The sequence below is a fragment of the Orcinus orca genome, chromosome 1 (assembly GCF_937001465.1).
Source record: "Orcinus orca chromosome 1, mOrcOrc1.1, whole genome shotgun sequence".
NCBI lineage: Eukaryota > Metazoa > Chordata > Mammalia > Artiodactyla > Delphinidae > Orcinus > Orcinus orca.
Genome location: NC_064559.1, coordinates 108,525,708 through 108,544,940, shown reverse-complemented (window position 1 = coordinate 108,544,940; position 19,233 = coordinate 108,525,708). Strand labels below are relative to the sequence as shown.

The following is a 19,233-nucleotide window of genomic DNA, read 5'->3' as shown; positions in this document are numbered from 1 at the left end:
TATGTTTTAAAGCGTATACCCTTCTGAGCAAAAGTGACATCTTCATCACAAAGAATAAAATAACACATTCACAGTTATTTCCATCTCAAAGGTTGAAAATATGGTCCTAATAAATCATTTTTCCACAAACATTTTCCTAGGTTGGTGCTAAATTTATAAGATATGCATGACAAGTTAAACAATAAACATTCTCTAATGCTTCACCTTTATGATTACAGTAACAACTGTGAATAATGAAACGCTTTCTATCCTTGCTCAGCCATCTAAATACTTGATGTGAAGACAGAGGTAGCTGACATAATGGAAAAGAATATGAGAAAGTATGTGTGTGTGTGTGTGTGTGTGTGTGTGTGTGTGTATAAAACGGAGTCATTTTGCTGTATAGCAGTAATTAACACAACATTGTAAATCAACTATACTTCAATAAAAAATTCAAAAAAAAGACAGAGGCAGTTGAAGTCAATATTCCTAACCTTTAACTAGTTTAACCAAAACTCAACTATTAAATACATATATGGAGTCATAGACAGTTTTAGAGATCCCATGATTTTTCATTGGTGCTTATATAATTTGGGGGATTTCCTCTCCATTTCTATTCAATATATCCTGCCTGAGTAACTGTTATGCTGTCTGTACCACCCAAGGCCACACACTATAGTCATATTTAGCAAAAACACAATAAGAACAACACAAAGAATCATGACCGTGAGGGGTGAGGACAAGAGGAAGCCAGGAAACAATTTATTTAATTTTAGAAAGCATTTCACAAGTTTACATACCAAAAACATTGAGTTACCATGGAAGTAGAGGAAATGTTTTGTCACAGAGAACTGGCTAAAAAACAAAGGCGAAGTTAAGCAGACATCTCTCTGGATGGAGAAGTGTTAACAGCAGGGAACCCTGGGAACCTTCCTCGTATATGTCTTATTTAACTGCCTTTATACAAAATACGTAAATAGTTACAGTGAAACACAAACTTTCAGAATTTAATGTTAGGCGATTTCTTCCATTGCCATTTAGTCCAATTCCTTCATTTTGCAGATGGGGGTAAAAAATCTATGACATGGAGACTTGGTCAAGGTGACACAGCTAGCAAGAAGCATGTCCCGATTCCTAGGCAATGGGCCTTCCTCTGCCACCCTGCCTTGGCTTCACTGTGACAATGACATTGTGCCAAGGGGACAATTAAACACTGCAGGGAGATTTCACAAAGCCTTCTGAGTTGAGCAAGCATGTGTGTCAGATGAGATTCAGTGTGGAAAATATAAGTAAATGCATTGAAGAAAACATAATCTAAACTCCAGTCAGAAGTTTAGAGGCTTTATATGACCCAGCAATCCCACTCCTGGGCATATATCCGGAGAAAAGTCTAATTTGAAAAGACACGTGCACCCCAATGTTCATTGCAGCACTATTTACAATAGCCAAGACATGGAAGCAATCTAAATGTCCATTGACAGAATAATGGATAAAGAAGATGTGGCATATATATATATATAGAGAGAGAGAATACTACTGTATTAGTAGAAACTACTCAGCCATAAAAAGAATGAAATAATGCCATTTCCAGCAACATGGATGGACCTAGGGATTATCATATTAAGTGAAGTAAGTCAGAGAAAGACAAATACAGTATGATATTACTTGTATGTAGAATCTAAAATATGATGCAAATGAACTTACTTACAAAACAGAAACAGACTCACAGACATAGAAAACAAACTTGTGGTTACCAAAGGGGAAAAGGGGTGGAGGAGGGATAATTTAGGAGTTTGGAGTTAGCAGATACACACTACTATATATAAAATAAACAACAAGGTCCTACTACACAGCATGGGGAACTATATTCAATATCCTGTAGTGAACCATAATGGAAAAGAATATGAAAAAGAATATAGATATATAACTGAATCACTTTGCTGTACACCAGAAACTAACACAACATTGTAAATCAACTATGCTTCAATTAAAAAAAAAAGAAGTTTAGAAGCTTTGATGATCAGTTACAGGAAAGGTGCCTGTATGTAATGCTTCCCCATAACCAACAGCTTAATGTGCTGCAGTTCCATTGAAATGCCTTGGCTCACCAGATGTAGAAAAAAGTGGGAACAAAATAGAAAACATTGCCCTACAACTGTACAAAACCAGAGGGTCTAAGTACTTGGAAAGTTGTGTTGAGTTTTAGGCATAAAACCTAAAAAGAGATTGAATAGCTGGAAAGAGTCACAAAATGGCAAATAAACTGGTTATAGGAAAAGAGGGACTTCAATGGGAGGACTGACTGAAAGAAATTTAGGAGAGAGAGGGGAAACTATTACTACACAGTAATATAGTACTGAGTACAGCCACAACTACTGAGCCCACGTGCCACAACTACTGAAGCCTGCACACCTAGAGCCCGTGCTCCGCAACAAGAGAAGCCACCACAGTGAGAAGCCCACACACCGCAACGAGGGAGAGCCCCCGCTCGCCGCAACTAGAGAAGGCCCGTGTGCAGCAGTGAAGATCCAATGCAGCCAAAAATAAATTAATAGATTAACTAATTAAAAAATAAAAGATAACAATCACTGAAGTAATTTAGTGGAAGGAGAAAAGTCAGTAGGGACCAGAATAATGTGATTAAGCTCCCTTCTGGAAGATATAAGGGAGGGTTTTAATGAGAAGGAGTTGGATGGAGGCAGGGAGATCTTCAGGCCAGGAAACTACATGGGAAAAGTCAGTATGTGCCTGGGGATACTACAGAGACCACTCAACTGGAGTAAAGGAAGATAAAGACGGATGGGCAGAGAAAGACCAAATTAGGCAGGGCCATGAAAGCCAGGCAGAACATCTTGCATTTTATCTTGTGGGTAACTGGGAGCCAATGACGGTTTCTATGGATAGAGCTGAAACATGGTCAACATTCACCATTTCTTAACATTTCCCTAGTATGTTGCCAAACTCATACTGGCAACACTTACGTTTTACTTGTATTTAATATTTTTCATTTGCTATAAAAACAATCATGTATACCATCTAGGTAGATATTTTGACATGAGAACTCCCTTTGGTTCCAAACTCATTCAAATAATACATTTTTGTCTAAAAAGATAAATTATAATGTGAGGTTATGAAAAGTCCATTTCCCTCTTAACATTCTTCCTAGCAGCTCAGTTGTTTTCGTTGGCCTTTATTAAAACAACCTTTGTGTGAACTGGCAATCTGTTTGGTAAATATCAATGAAAGCATATTTCAGAAAATATAGTAATAAAATCCAAGCCAATTTCAGAAATATGCTTGCTGCCAGACATCAGTCTTCAGCTCATGAGGATTTCCAGTAAGTCTTACACATTAACATGAGAAATAGCTTACTGTTTAAGATCAAAAAAGTTGAAAAATTCTTCACTGCCTCTCAAACGTTATTCAGGGGGTCTGTCCATAATATGTATTTCTCTTTTGATAAACTGCATTTATAATGGTTTCAAGCACTTCAGTTCAATTGAACATTTTTCCTCCCAAACCTACTGAGACTGCTTATTATCATTCTAGTATCTATATACTTTACAACTTTAAGAGGTCTGGAGTATTAATAATTTCAGCAATACCTATCTGGAACCCTTATCTACTTTCCAAACCTTTATAAGATAGAAGCTTTGTTCAAGACTCCAAGGAAATTCTGTTACTATTTTTCAAGTGTGCACAACTCAGCTATTGTCACTAAGCTACATTTAATAAGAGAAACATATTATTCCTCAGCTGAAGTCTAATGAGGAGGAGAAACTGCTAACTATATGTTCTAAAGAGCATTCACTTAAATGCCTCCTGGTTGGCAGATAAAATATCTCTGTGAAGTGAAATGGAATCATTGCATAGTTCTTTTGGGGGTACTGTTACAATCAGCCTATATATCTGCTATGATGGTTTTTTTATATAAATGTTTTCTGTCCCTTCCTCTTCTCTTAGAAAACATCTCCTCAGTCTAACTGTCCTGGTTTCTACAATAAAGGTTTTTTCATATTTCAAAGTAAATCAGTGAATTAATTACGTATAGAGTTTGAGTGTGGTTCTGTGTGCCTATAAACGTGCTGGTCATTGTAGAGTAGATATAAGGAGTATAAGATATGATTTTTCTGTGAAGCAGCTCACATTACATCAATACTTGTGCTCTATAAAACATAAAATGATAGCAAATAACTCAAGGCATTCTCACAACCAAGGACTGAGTTGTAAAAGACAGAGCCTAGATCCAAGGTGGGGGAAGATAAATGTGGGTTAGGTTATTTAGGAAAGCTCACTGCAAGGCATGGCTTTATGAGAGCCTCGAAGAATGGGCCTGACAAGGGGAGGGAAGGTGGAAATTCATTTCAAGCAAAGAGACTAATATGAGTGAAAAAGCAGGATGCAGGGAGTGAACTCTCTTATTGAAGGGTTATTAGATGCCAGATGTGATAAAATATTTATGAAATGAAATAAATATCATTTACTCCTCACAGCAAATCTTTGAGGTGGATATTATTATCTCCATATGACAAGAGGAGAACGAGACTCAGAGAAGGTAAGACATTTGCTCTAGGTCACCCATTAGGCCTTTCAAAATCAGGATTCGACACCTAGGTCTACCTGGCCCCAGAGCTGGGGCTTTCTCCAGCAGCTCATTGCCTTCTTTGTGTGTCTATGCTTCAACGAAGAGAATGTCTTGCCTCTAGCTATTCAATGTGATGGTTAAATGGGGGCCAGCTTAGGGCTTCTCTGGTGGCGTAGTGGTTAAGAATCTGCCTGCCAATGCAGGGGACACGTGTTCGATCCCTGGTCCGGGAAGATCCCACATGCCGCAGAGAGCAACTAAGCCCAGGTGCCACAACTACTGAGCCTGAACTCTAGAGCCTGTGAGCCACAACTACTGAGCCCGTGTGCCACAACTACTGAAGCCCGCATGCCTAGAGCCCATGCCACCGCAATGAGAAGCCCGCACACCGCAAAGAGTAGCCCCCGCTCGCCACAACTATAGAAAGCCCGTGCATCAACGAAGACCCAACATGGCCAAAAAAAAAAAAAAAAAGGAATCATTATTTAAAAATATGTGGATATTTGTATTAAAGAAGAGTTGAAGGCTTAATCAAGCAAAATCTTAATGATAAATATAAGGCAAATGACAATGAGTATCCATTCCCTTAAGCTGGGTATTAGGGACCTGAAATCATCATTACAAAATGAAATCAGTGAATTGGAATAGTGAGGCTGGCTGGGTTAGGGAATGTGTAGATTGCCATAATTTTTTTTCTGTTTTTTTTTTTTTTTTAACATTCTCTATGGTGGGTCACAGTAAGAGAATGAAATAATTGCTGTGCCAATAGTTGGTCTCACAAGTTATGGCTGCCTTCTTGCTACACCTAAAAAGGAGAACTTAAACTTGGAACAAATGAAAAGAAATAACCATCTTGGATAATTTGAAAATGTGGAAGTACTTAAGAATTAAAACTAACAAAATCCCAAACCAAATCGACTCAAACAAACTTTGGAGAACCCTCAAATTCTGAAGAACATATTTGGGACAAAAGTCTATAATACCTTAAAGAAAAAGAAAAGGGTTTGTATCTGGCTTCTCAATATTCACTATACTGGTATCATGCTGTCACTTAACACAGATAACATTGTGAGGATTTTCCCCACTGTGTTAACACAAAAGTCTTGATCATAACACAAGATTCCATTTGAGACACGTAGCTCACTCATTTTGAAGCCACGTGACAATCTGTAGGCTTCTAAAAGGAATGGCTATGCTGTTTGAACAATTTTGGTAAATTTTCCTAAATTTTCATGAGCAAAGCTTCTACTAATCTCCCCTTCCCCAGCATCACCTGCTGTGTAGGTTTGCAAGAAATGGAGAAAATCAGAGTTGATTACAAAATCTCTCAGACCACAGTAAGATCAGCAAGATGGCCAACTAGAAAGCTCTAGGCCCTCTGTCCTTCACAGAAACATTAGAAAAACAACCAGAGATTGACTAAAATAACTTTATAGGAGCTCTGAAACCAGTCAAAGATCTAAAGCAACCAAATGAATGCCCAAAATCAATAAAAAGCCACATTCAATATGGTAGGAAATTGTGTGGCACTTCTACTCTCCCTTGCCCCACCCTTTCTCTGGAGAAAGGACAATCTTTTCAATAATTCGTGCTGGGAAAACTGTATATTTACATGCAAAAGAATGAAGTTGGACTCTTACCTCATACCATAAATGAAAAGTAACTAAAAATGGACCAAAGACCTAAATGGAAGGCAGAAAACTCTTAGTAGAAAACATAAGGTAAAATCTTCATGACTCTGGGTTTGGCAATGATTTCTTTGATATGACACCAAATGCATAGGCAATAAAAGAAAACTTAAACTGAACTTCATCAAAATTAAAAACTTTGTACATCACAGTACACAAAGAGCAAAAAGGCAGGGCTTCCCTGGTGGCGCAGTGGTTGGGAGTCTGTCTGCCGATGCAGGGGACGCGGGTTCGTGCCCCGGTCAGGGAGGATCCCACATGCCGCAGAGCGGCTAGGCCCGTGAGCCATGGCTGCTAAGCCTACGCGTCCGGAGCCTGTGCTCCACAACGGGAGAGGCCACAACAGTGAGAGGTCTGCGTACCACAAAAAAAAAAAAAAAAAAAAAAAGAGTAAAAAGGCAACCCAGGAAATAGGATAAAATATTTGCAAACCATGTATCTGATAAGGGATTAATACCCGGAATATATTTTTTAAAAAAAAAACCTCAACAATTTAACAATAAAAAAACCAAGCAACTTGACTAAAAATGGGTAAAAGAAGATACACAAATGGCCTAAAAGTACATAAAAAGATGTTCAACATCAAAAATAATCAGGGAAATGCAAATCAAAACCACAATGAAATACTACTTCACACCCATTAGGATGGCTGCTATATATAAGTATATAAATAAAAAACACAGACTGTTAAAAGCATTTGGCGAGGATGTGGAGAAACTGGTGGGAATATAAAAATGTTATAGCTGCTATGGAAAATGGTATGGCTGTTTCTCAAAAAATTAAAAATAAAATTACCATATGATTTGGCAATTCTACTTGTGGATATACACTCAAAAAATTGAAAGCAGGGACTCAAACAGATTCTTACACACTCATATTAATAGCAGCATTATTCACAATAGCCAAGAGTTGGAAGCAACCCAAATGGCCATCAACGAATGAATGAATAAAATGTGGTCTATACAGACAACGAAATATTATTCAGCCTTAAAAACAAGGAAATTCCAATACATGCTACAACCCGAATGAAGCTTGAGGACATTATGCTAAGTGAAATAAGCCAGTCATAAGAAGACAAATACTGTATGATTACATTTACATGAGGCACCTAGAGTAGTCAAATTTGTAGACACAGAAAGTAGAATGGGGGTTGCCAGGTGCTGGGGGGAGGGAGGTGGGGAAACTAGTTAATGGATGTATTTTCAGCTGGGGAAGATGAAAGAGTTTTGAAGATGGAAGGTGGTGATGGTTGCACAACAATGTGAAGATACTTAATGCCACCGAATAGTATATTTTAAAATGTTTAAAATGGTAAATTTCATGTTCTGTATATTTTACCACAGTAAAAAATACAAATAAGAATATCTTAGACCAAAATGTTTCCAGATAGCACCTTCTGTCACTGAGCACCTGGGTTAACACATCTTCCTCTCACTGTGGCCAGCAGAGGCTGCCTTGAGAGTTTCATGAAAAGATTTTAATTTCTATGATACCACAGTATCTTTAACTTCTTAATGCTCCTAGATATCATAAATATGTCTATGTCATATAAAGCCCACACTAAGATGCATTTTTATAACCTTGTACCTAAATATTTCCTGTATATCTAATTTGAGATGTGATATTTTTGCATATATTAATAATACAATATACGCACAAATAATATTATTTATTCACATGTACAATAATAAGCTAAATATTTGATACATGGATAGCAAAGTTAGTAAATGACCATTTGATTGACAGAATTAATTTATGAGCAATGTACCCCCAGGAGCTGTCTAACCTACATTTTTCTCTCTATTTAACTGTCCCAGATTTATTTAAGGCACATGCTGGTCTCCTTTCCTAAAATAATTGTCCTCCTTCCTTCTACCCACTCAAATTCTACCTATTCTTTAGAGCTCAGCCAGAAGAAAGTATTTTATAAAGCGTTTCCTGGCTATCCGAGCCCACTTTCATCCTCCTAATGTCCAGACTCTATATAATCATTTAGTGCTTAGTAATAGACTGCCTTGTATTATTTGCTATCATTTTATGTTTTAGAACCAACTAAAATGTACTGAGAAATTGATGATTATTCTAGCCTGAAAGGACAGCCCAAAACAGTGATACAAGGTACATTCACGAAAAGCAAATTGTGAACTTGCTTATTCTCTGTCAACTCTAGTGCAGCTCAGTACGAATATGAGTTCAAAATCACTATTGATTAGGATTACTAAACTGGCTTATGGAAGACTGGGAGGAAAAATTCCCTCTCTGCGACCCCCAATACACACGCAACACACACACAGTAGCACACACATACTCAACCACGTACACTGGAGCACAGTTTGCACAGAAGTAGCAACTTTATGGAAAGAGACTCTGGAAACGAAAGCAGTAACATGTTTTGAGCACCCAATATGTGCAAAGCACTTTGCTGAGCCCTATGAATAAGGAATTCACACATCTACAGTCATCTTTAACCAAAATTCAGAGTCTGTTACATTGGTGGTTAGGGCATGCTTCTGGGCATTGGCTTAATCTGGGAATTTTCCTCTTGGATCAGACATGAAACCAAGCTGAGAAAAAAATATGAGAGGAGGTGGAGGGTAGTTGTCTTCCCCCTGCAGTAAAGAACCCACATTTCAACAAACTGAAGAAGTTTACTTGTTGTAGTTAAAACTACATATTGCTTTGAGTTCAAATTCTTTCTATTAATATGTAAGATTTATTGAAATTATATTGTTTAAGCAGGAACAAGAAAGCTGAAAATTATTTCAGGTTTTCAAGCCATAAGGGAAAATAGTGCCTTTAGGTTTTCCACTCAACTAGGAAAATTATAGCTTCATATTTGCAGCACTAAGGCTAATGCAATGTCAGCAGCTCCATCAAACTCTGTTGTTCAGCAGTTTATAATTCAAGCAGAAATGTTCACTCCAAGCCCAAACTTGGCCTACACAATTTCAAAGAAAATGAAGAAAAAATTATTTTGGCTAGCACTAACTTATAAAAGCAAAAGAGAGGGTCTTTTATAGAGTATTTCAAAAAACATCTAAGAATTTGAGAACGTAACTGAGAATTACTGAGTTGACATCCTTCGTTCCTAAGGTTATAGAAATACCCCCAAATTCCATGACATCATGTCAGCATCGGCAGTGTCTTAACTACTTTCATGAAATTCTTCATCTGGTAGAATTTCATATCAGACAGAATTACTGTTCATAGGGAAAAAACAATTATAGTGGAAAATAAGGACAAATAGGTAGACATTTCTCATGAGGGCATCATAAGACTTTAGATGTATTTTTCCTTTAAGTACTAACTCTCTAGTGGAACATACACACACATAGAAAATGAAAAAAAAAAAAATTCTAGTTTTTAAAGTGTTTTGCAACGGCAGGCTGGAATTCCCAGAATCTAGCTTCCTCCTTCCAAATGTCATCTTAGAAATAACTTAGTGTTGAAGTGAATTTCTGGCAGCAGATGACAGGAACTATTGGGCTGACCAGCTCACTGGAGGTGGGCGGGTGTGAGTGAGGTGGGGAGCTAGTCAGTTCTGGCATGGCAATTCGACGTCATGTGGCAGGTGGGTTATAGACTGCCTTTGTGTCATCCTGCAGATGAGTCTAGCAGCCAACCCCTCAGTACTCCGATCTCCTACAGTACCTTCAAAATACATCAAAACTTTTGATATTGTGGTATCAGGGCATTACATAAGAAAGTCATCCTTTCCTATCTGTAGAAGGCTCACTTGTATTAAATATGTTGATACCTTAGGTATTCCATGTCTGTTTTCATACAGCATTTATTAAAGCTGTACTATGCACCAGGCTACAGATGATCCAACAGGATTTCTCTCTTCAGGAGAAGTCAGGAGGAAGCGAGCAGCTCGTAAGGACAACCCCAGTACAACTGTGGAGTGCCATCTGGATGACTTCACTGAAGAGGATGCTGAGGTGTCAGAAGGACACCTTGTCTCTTCACCACCACGCACCTTTCACCACCTTTTGAAATCTGCTTCCCCTTCCTTCTTCCCTTAACGCTCATTTCGTCAAGCGTTCCCTGCGGATGGGACCCTGGGTCGTTTTGTGTGAAACCATCAGGCCTGGGAGAGCAGTACCAAGTACAATTTTCGGAGGGGACAGCGGTGGCGTCAGGAAGGGAAGGCTAGCCTGGCAGAGTTGCCTGCAGGGTCTGGTCGGGCTTTAGCATTGCGGGGGGGCAGAGAGGATTTACGGGGTTCTGGGCATACCTGGTTGAAGGGTGCGGCGATGAGCGAGGGTTCCCACATCTTAGAACCTGTGGTCCCGCCGTTCTCTTTTTTGGGTGCCATGCAGAGAATGGGAGGAGCATTGGCCTCTAAACAGGCCTAGGCCTGGACTAAGCGTCTCCGCTGCCATAGTAACCAAAGCCACGCCCAGTTCCTGAAGGAATTGTCTCCCCTCTGCCAAACCTGTTCTGAATCCTCAGGTCAACCGCTTCTGTCGCCATGGCAACTGAGTTTCCCGGAGCGCGCTGCAAACTTGAGGGCGGGACTCCAGTCCCCTTGGTTAAATCTTAGGATTTCCCATCAGAAGAAATGTGCAAGTGGAGAGGGAAAGGACGAGGCTGGCCTCGAGCTGGTCAAGCTTTCTTTTACTCACTTCTACCCTCTGCTTCTTCTTAGAGCCTTCTCTGGCCCGAGGCATTGTCTTGAAATTCAAAATCCCTGGAATCCCGTCCAGGACTTCTTCACCAAGATTTCTTTCACCCTGGGTAACCTAGAATGAAGAACTGACTCTCCTCGGAAGATGGCCCATGCCAGTTTTCTCTTCCACTCTAATCTGCCCAAGATGCTTCACTATGTGAGCAAAATTTGTCCCCCGACCTCCATCCTCTGCTTTGGTCTCGGTTCTGCCTCCCAGGGCCTTACTAAACAAGTCCAATCACTCTTCCACAGGACCCTTTATATAATTATAGTTGGGATTACTGTCTTTATAAACCTTTTTCTCTGCCTGAGTAGCCCCAGTTCTTTTACACTGTCCTCCACTGCTCACTAGAGTCTTTTTCCCCTTTCCCCACCTGCAGCACCAGTATCTAAAATATCCTGATCAGACAGAGTTCCCAAAGTAATAATGATAGTAATCATAATAATGGTAATAACAACTCTTGTTGTTTGAGCACTGGTTATATGCTGTACACAGTTATATTATTTAATTCTTACAACAGCCTTGTTCCAAGTCCCACAGTGTATCACTCATGGCACCAGATTTAGAATCCAGGATTCAAATGATTTTAAAGAATTAAACATTTTAAAATTCAAAAAAATGAAGATTTCAGGATGGAAGAATGCACTTCCAGTACAATCTTTTATGGATCCCTTTGTAAAGACCTACCAGGATAAATTTAAATATAGGTTTTCCAAAACTGATTTAGAGAATTGAAAATAAAGGTTTTATTACAGAATGCTTTTTGCCAGTTTTGGCCTGTTTCATTATTCCAGAGAAAGTGGTACTCTAGATAATTTATGACACAAAGGGGAAGACATTATACAGTAACCCAATGTATAGGGAGTTTCATCTTAGAATTGGTCTGTTTAATTTCAGAAAATAGGTGTGAATGACAATGTTCATAGTTTTAAGAAGCAAAAGCCGTTCAGCTAAAAGGGGACCCTGGCAAGAATAGAAAAAAAATCATTACCATCTGTCATACATTTATGCTCTTTTGGTATAATAAATTGTTTCCCCCACTAAATATAAGTTGAAACTTTATAAGCATATACTTTACTACATAAATTTTCCCATATGTCTGTGGCTGAAACAAAGCTATTTGGAGAATTTTCTTTCACATTGGCAGAGTCACTCCTGGTTTGTTTCAGTTTTTCCAGTAAGATTTTGCGTTTAACATTATTTAGCTCATCAAGGATCGTCTACTTTTAGGGATGCACTGTTTCTTTAGGAAACAGTGATTACGGAATTATTCTTTTCAAGTGTTACACTTTGATCTTATAGTAAGTTCAGTGAACTCTTATTCAGGTGTAAGGTCTGAGGCATGACTCTCATACATGAAAGGTTGTAGGCAGCTACTGATGTGTCCAGTGTTTCCACTGTTACCAGGTAACATCAGGAGCTATGGACCAATTCGCTTCTAGGCCAAGACTGCAGCCATTCAAAGTACATTTAGCTGCAGCAACCTGCTTGCCCTCAGCTCAGAAGGCCTCACAGATGTCCTCTGGTTTCTCAGATTGGCATCCTACATCTAAGAACACCTTTCACTATCTGGTTGTGCTATTTACCATCATGATTACTGTGTTTGTAACGTTCCAAATAGAATGTTATAATGCATTGTCCTGGAGTTTTTATTGTGTGTGATGCAGAGGGCTTGATCTCGTTCAGCTACAAGGTCCAAAACATATGGAGAATATTACACCTCCTTTCAATGGTCAGCATTAGCTTCCTATTCCGTCCTGAGTGCAATTTAAAGTGTTGACTTTAATCTTTAAAGCTCCTCATTGTTTCGAAGCCAGTTACTCCAGATATCACATCTCTCCTTATGCATCATTGTGGCAATTAAAATCAGTTGCAGTGCTTGCAGTTCATAATCCCCAGTGAATTGTGGGAAGCCTGGGAGTAGATCACTTTATAACGAGGAACTTCCTAGGAACCCTGTTTCTGTCAATGATAAAAGCAATATTCAAAGTTTACCGTTTTGGCCTTGAATGTCTTGTCATATAACTATACATCTCTGGAACCATAATGAAGTGCTGCTGATTTAATTTTTATGTTATTTTATGTAATTTGTGGCCAAGCATTTAGAATATCAATCTATGTTTTAATGAATCAGATAAATAACAGTTGTATATATGAAAAAATAGGAAAAGCTACAATTCATCTGTTTCATATTTGTTAGTGTGGGAGTTTTTACTCGAGTATTCTCTCACTCAAGTTTTTCTTTGAATCTAATTTTAAATGTCTTCAGTGAAGGGATTTGCTAAAAATCCTTTGGGGACTATTTCAAAATCCATAACTCATGGTAAGTCATTTCTCTAAATGCTTAGCTAAATGTTTGATTTTTAATGTTTTATCAGATGTCTGTTACTTATACATTTGCACTATTTTAAATAATAACTTTTTAAAATTGTGGACAAAGTTCCAAATCTATGTTTGAGGGGAACCTATACCAAAGTGTATCATGCCGGACCATGGAGCAATCTTTTAGGGAGAAAAGATGATTTGTCGTGGGGTTATGAGGAGCTGGGAGAATTATATATGGTGGTGTAGACAAACAGTGGTATCTGCTGCCCCTCCTTCCTCAGCTTCTATCTTTCTCTTTTCCAGCTTGACACTCTCTCTCAGCCTTCCTAAAAAAATGCAGGGTACCACTAGGGAGACGTCTGAATGATTTCCAAGGAAGTTTGTCTCTGACTATGATCTTGTACATCTTAAATGCAACTATGCAGAGTTGCTTTTTTCAATCTTATACATGCCACTCCTTGTTTCCATGAATTAAAATCTTGCTTTTGCTGGCTTCCAACTTTTGTGTAACATCCTGCTGTCAAACGCACCCAAATTAAGACTATCTGTAGGCACCATGCTGCTCCACTTACTGAGAAAAGGGGTCCTGTTCAGTGGGATGAAGTTGCTTCATTTCCTCTCATATTTCAAACTCATAGATCATTTGTTTATTCAATGACTTTTCGTGTGCTTGCTTAGGTTTCTTCTGCCCTCCCAATGTGGTATTTTACAACATACCCATCTCTATGAAAGAATATGAATTTCTCTGATTAAATATCATTTTATTTCACTGGTTGATTGGTGTTTTTATTTATAGGGATAGGGAATACCAGAAGAAGAAAAGGGTCTGGGAGTGGGCTGCTGAGGAAATTAGGACTCTGGTTTTTAGAGAAATTCAGTTTGTATACACCTGAGACATCCAAACATGTAAAGCAGGTAACTGGATATGTGGGCCTGGTACTCAGAGCAGGGGTAGACATGGGCGAGTCATTTACTTATCTGTAGCAATCGAGCCTGAGTGGATGAGCCCACCTGGAGAGACCACCCAGTGAGCAGGGGAGCAAAGCCTAAGGCTAAGCTTTAGGTGTCCAACGGTCAGTGGCTGTGAGGAAGAGGATGGCCTGGGAGTGGAGGTGTGGCCAGAGAGGAAGGAAGGAATCCCAGTGGGGCTCGAGTCACTGGAGCCAAAGGCTGGGGGTATTTCCAGAATGAGGGAGTGCCCAGTAGTCCTGACTGCTATTGAGAAGCCAGGTAAGAAAGTCTGAAAAGTGCCTGCTGGATGTAGGAACAAAGAGGTCAGTGGTGGTTGGCTGCTTTATTTCGAAGTCTTTGGAAAAGTCCACTGATAGACGAATGGATAAAGAAGATGTGGTAGATACAATGGAATATTACTCAGACATAAAAAGTAAGATCTGCAACAACATGGATGGATCTAGAGGGTATTATGCTAAGTGAAATAAGTCAGAGAAAGACAAGTACCTTATGATATCACTTATGTACGGAGTCTAAAGAAACAAAACAAAAACACACTCATGGATACAGAGAATAAACAGGTGGTTGCCAGAGAGGAGGAAGGTGAGGGGGGTGAAACAGGTGAAGGAGTGATTAAGAGGTATAAACCTCCAGTTATAAAATAAGCCACAGGGATGTAATATACAGCATAAGGAATATGGTCAATAACATTGTAATAATTTTGTCTGGGGACAGATGGTTACTAGACTTACCATGGTGATCATTTTATAACGTATACACATGTTAAATCACTATGTAGTACACCTGAAATTGTATGTCAACTATACTTCAATATAAAAAAAGAAAATAGCATCAGTGTTCATTTGAATGTGATTCCTATGCAGGTAATTTTTCTTACTGTTCTTGGATCAAACTAATTGTGGTGGTTGTTCATATGTCAACTTGACTGGGCTAAGGGATGCCCAGATAGCTGGTAAAATACTATTTCTGGCTGTGTCTGTCAGACTATTTCTGGAAGAGATTAGCATTTGAATCGGTAGACTGAGTAAAGAAGATTGCCCTCACCAATTCTGTGAGCATTATCCAGTTGACTGAGGGCCTGAAGAGGACAAAAAGCAGATGAAAGACAAATCTCTTTGCCTGAGCTGGGACATCCATCTTCTGCACTCAAATGTCAGTGCTCCTGGTTCTCAGGCCTTTGGCTTTGGAATGAAACTGCCCACCACTGGCTTGCCTGGGCTTCCAGATTTCAGAGAGCAGATAAAGGGACTTCTCAGCCTCTAAAATCTCATGAGCCAAAGTCTCATTTTTTAATATCTATCTACCTTTTTATCTATAGATATAGATATAGATCTCCTATTGGTTGTTTCTCTGAAGAACCCTAATACATTAATATTTAAGAGTGCATTTTTTAAAAGTTACATTTCCTATGGTTTTATATGCAGAGCGTTCTTTAAAAATCATATCAATACACAGTTTTTATTGTGTGCATTTTTTTGACCTTTTTTGATATCGATTAGTATTGGCTTCTATGTGAAGTATAAAGAAATATTTACCACACTGACATCTTTTATGTTTTTAAGAAATTTAAGAGGGGATTTCATTGAAACCTAAAGATTCTTTCTAGTAAGAATTTAATAGAAAAAACACCATCTTAGTGAAATCTACTTTAACTATGTTTTGTGAAAATGTCAGTCTAAAAAAGGAGGAAGGATTCCCAGATGTTAGGAAAAGGTCTTACACTCAATTTCTGTCCCCTTCCAAATACATATTCTCAGAAAACTTCCAATGAAACCTCCATCTTATGGCTGATGTAAGTGGATATAAGGAAAGAATATGAGGAAAAAGAAAACATTTGAAGTCAGATATTAGGAAGAAAAGGAAGACTATAAGAAAATACTCATTCAAAAATAAAATAATTTCAGCCGATGCACAAGTCAATCAGCAGAACAAATATTGCTTTTAAAGGTCATATTAGGAGTTGCTTTCTCTGCTTCACTCCATTTCTAAATGAATCTATTCAGTTCTTCCACTATTTCCTTTACGGGAGCCAACCATTTCTAACTTCACCTACCAAAATAATGGCTTCATTGACTCTTATATTTCAACTCTCTGCTATATTAAACAAAACCTCATTCTTTGTTATGCTTTGATTGTTACACTTTTTCTTTTGTGCATAGCAGTGCCTTCTTTATGCTCCCATAGTTTCCCTCCCCCCCAACCCCCCCCCCCACCGCTTAGGCTGGCTATTACACTCTAAGCTTCTATTTTTGTTCACAATCAAGTTTTACAATTTGTCAATCATCCACATTTTAAAACTTTTATGATTATTTTTGCCTAACAGTATGCACGCCATCTGAGCCAGCTGTCTTAATCCTTTAGAGTGTGGCCATTTTTCTCTACTATACTTTTGGGTAATAACCATTGCCAATTTATCCTGCTAAGTAAATTCCTCATTTTATTGAAATTGTTTATACAAAGCTTTTTTAAAAAAAAATTTATTTATTTTTGGCTGCGTTGGGTCTTCGTTGCTGCGTGGGCTTTCTCTAGTTGCGGTGAGTGGGGGCTACTCTTCGTTGCGGCACGAGGGCTCAGTAGTTGTGGCTCGTGGGCTCTAGAGCGCAAGCCCACTAGTTGTGACACACGGGCTTAGCTGCTCCACGGCACGTGGGATCTTCCTGGACCGGGGCTTGTACCCGTGTCCCCTGCACTGGCAGGCGGACTCTTAACCACTGTGCCACCAGGGAAGTCCCTATATAAAGCTTAAGTTACTCACATGTATGCCCATACTCTCTTCTCCCTCCCACTTCACTCTGGTAGAAGTCTGAAACCCTATTTATTTATTATCATAGTTTCCCAAACTCCTCCATATTAGCTTTCTGACTTGCCATAGACTCCTTCCTCAATACGACAAAGGCTTATTAAAAATCAGAGAATCAAATCGTGTGCCAAGAGGCACTTCCAGAGATCATCTTGTACTGACAGGACAAAATTCTTTCTCCTGGTTCACCCTCTGCTGGCTGTGTGACAACCTTGACCAAATCACTTAACCCTTCTTTGCTTCAGTTTCTTTTTGAAATGGGGATAATCATGTTTGCACTACAGAGTTGTTGTGAAGATTAAAATAGTTAGTAGATATAACTGCTTAGTACAGTTCATGGCATATACTGTGCCCTCAATATATGCTAGCTAATATTTTTCAAATAAACTTTTTATTTTACAATAGTTTTAGATTCACAGAAAAGTTGCAAAGCTAGTGCACATTGTACCCATATACCTCACACCCAGTTTTCCCTACATCTTAAATTAGCATGTTAAATTTGTCACAACTAATAAATCAATATTGATATGCTATTATTAACTAATGACTTTTAACCTAATGTCCTTTTTCTGTTGCAGGATCCCATCCAGGAGGCTGCAGTCCATTGAGATATCGTGTTTCCTTAGGCTCCTCTAAACTGTGACAATTTCTCAAACTTTCCTTGTTTTTGATGATTTGACAATTTGGGGTTGTAAAATGTTTTGCAGAATGTCCCTGGATTTTGGTTTGTATGATGTTTTTCTTATATTGATACTTAGGCAGGAGTCATGGGATTTGGGAGAAAGACTGAAGACATAAGGTACCATTCATGAGAATCACATCACATCAAGAGTACCTACTCTCAACATGCCTTATCATTGAGGATGTTAATCTAGATCTCCACCATAAAGTGTCCCCTCCCCCAACTTTCCACACTATATTCTTTGCAAGGAAGTCGCTATGTGCAGTCCCAGTCCACATTTAAAATCTGGGGAGTTATGTTCTACCTCCCTGAGGGGGGCAGTATCTACATAAATGTTTGAAATTCTTCTGTATCAGAAAATTTCTACTCTCATTTATTTTATTCAATCAATCAATCAATCATTTATTTACATCAGTAAGAATCATAAATATTTATTTTATCCTTTGGGTTACAATCCAATACTACATTATTTATTTTGGCACTTAACTCAGTTGTTCCAGCTTTGGCTGTTGGGAGTACTTTCATTTGGCTCCTGGGTCTCCTTGATATGCCCCCTCATTGTTTTCCTTTTTCCTTTGAGCACTTCCTTACTTCCTGGCATTACAAGATGCTCCAGACTCATGTTGCATATTCCTGCCCCAGCCCTAGAATCAGCCATTTCTCCAAAGAGCCCTAGTTCCTTATATTGGAGAATTGCATTAAAAACCCAGATCTGGGCACTGGGCATGCTCTTTGCTACTGGAGTGTGTTTTGTTTCTAGGCTCTCTCAGTAGAAAGAATTAAGAAATAGCACATGTATATACACATACACACAATTATTTCTATATATACATATGTGTCTCTATTAAGGTAAACGTGAGTTCATACTGATGTTTACCACTCTAATCCAATACCACACAGTTCCTTCTAGCCTGCTAATATTTTATTAGCTATTCATTCATTCAACAGATTTTGCTGAGTGCCTATTAGATGCCAGGCCTTATGCTCAGGACTGAGGAATAGAAAGTATGGTGGATACTATCCCCACTCTCATGTGGCTTAGAATTCAGGTGACAGCTTAAATATTTACTTTAGTTCTTTGGTACTACCAAGGATTGACATCACTCATAATAGTCTATTTTCACATCTCTCTATTTTTCCCACCATATTTCATTCCCCCACTTCCAAGACTGTACTACTTTCTATTCACCTATTTCCCTCTCTACCCTCATTTCTCTTCCAACTCTTTGTCCTCTGCAATTTTTCATCTCTCATAAAACACACTCCAGGAAAAAAGAGACTATAATATAAGCATATTACTACTTCCATTCCAAAGCTCTTTCACATCTCATTTTTGACTACAGAATTCCTTGAAGAAGATAAGGTTATTGCTAAGGTGTTTTGTCTATAGTGGTATCTTATGATTGCTACTGACATGTATGAACTTGTATGGGATGCTTCACAGAGGAGGCCCCAAATGGTCATGTATTTCTGTGAGAAATTGCAGGGCACAAACTATTCTACTGGGCAGATAGATGATCTCTATTCAT

At 38.6% G+C, this 19,233-nt stretch overlaps 1 protein-coding gene across 1 annotated transcript in view; it reads right to left on the bottom strand.

Annotated features, from left to right (window-relative positions):
- The window catches only part of SPAG17 (sperm associated antigen 17), a 222,916-nt gene extending 212,346 nt beyond the window's left edge, over window positions 1–10,570 (bottom strand). The window contains 1 exon segment of the mRNA XM_012533757.3: window positions 10,490–10,570. Coding sequence (XP_012389211.1) covers window positions 10,490–10,570 — 81 coding nt within the window.
- Between the last annotated feature and the right edge of the window lie 8,663 nt (window positions 10,571–19,233).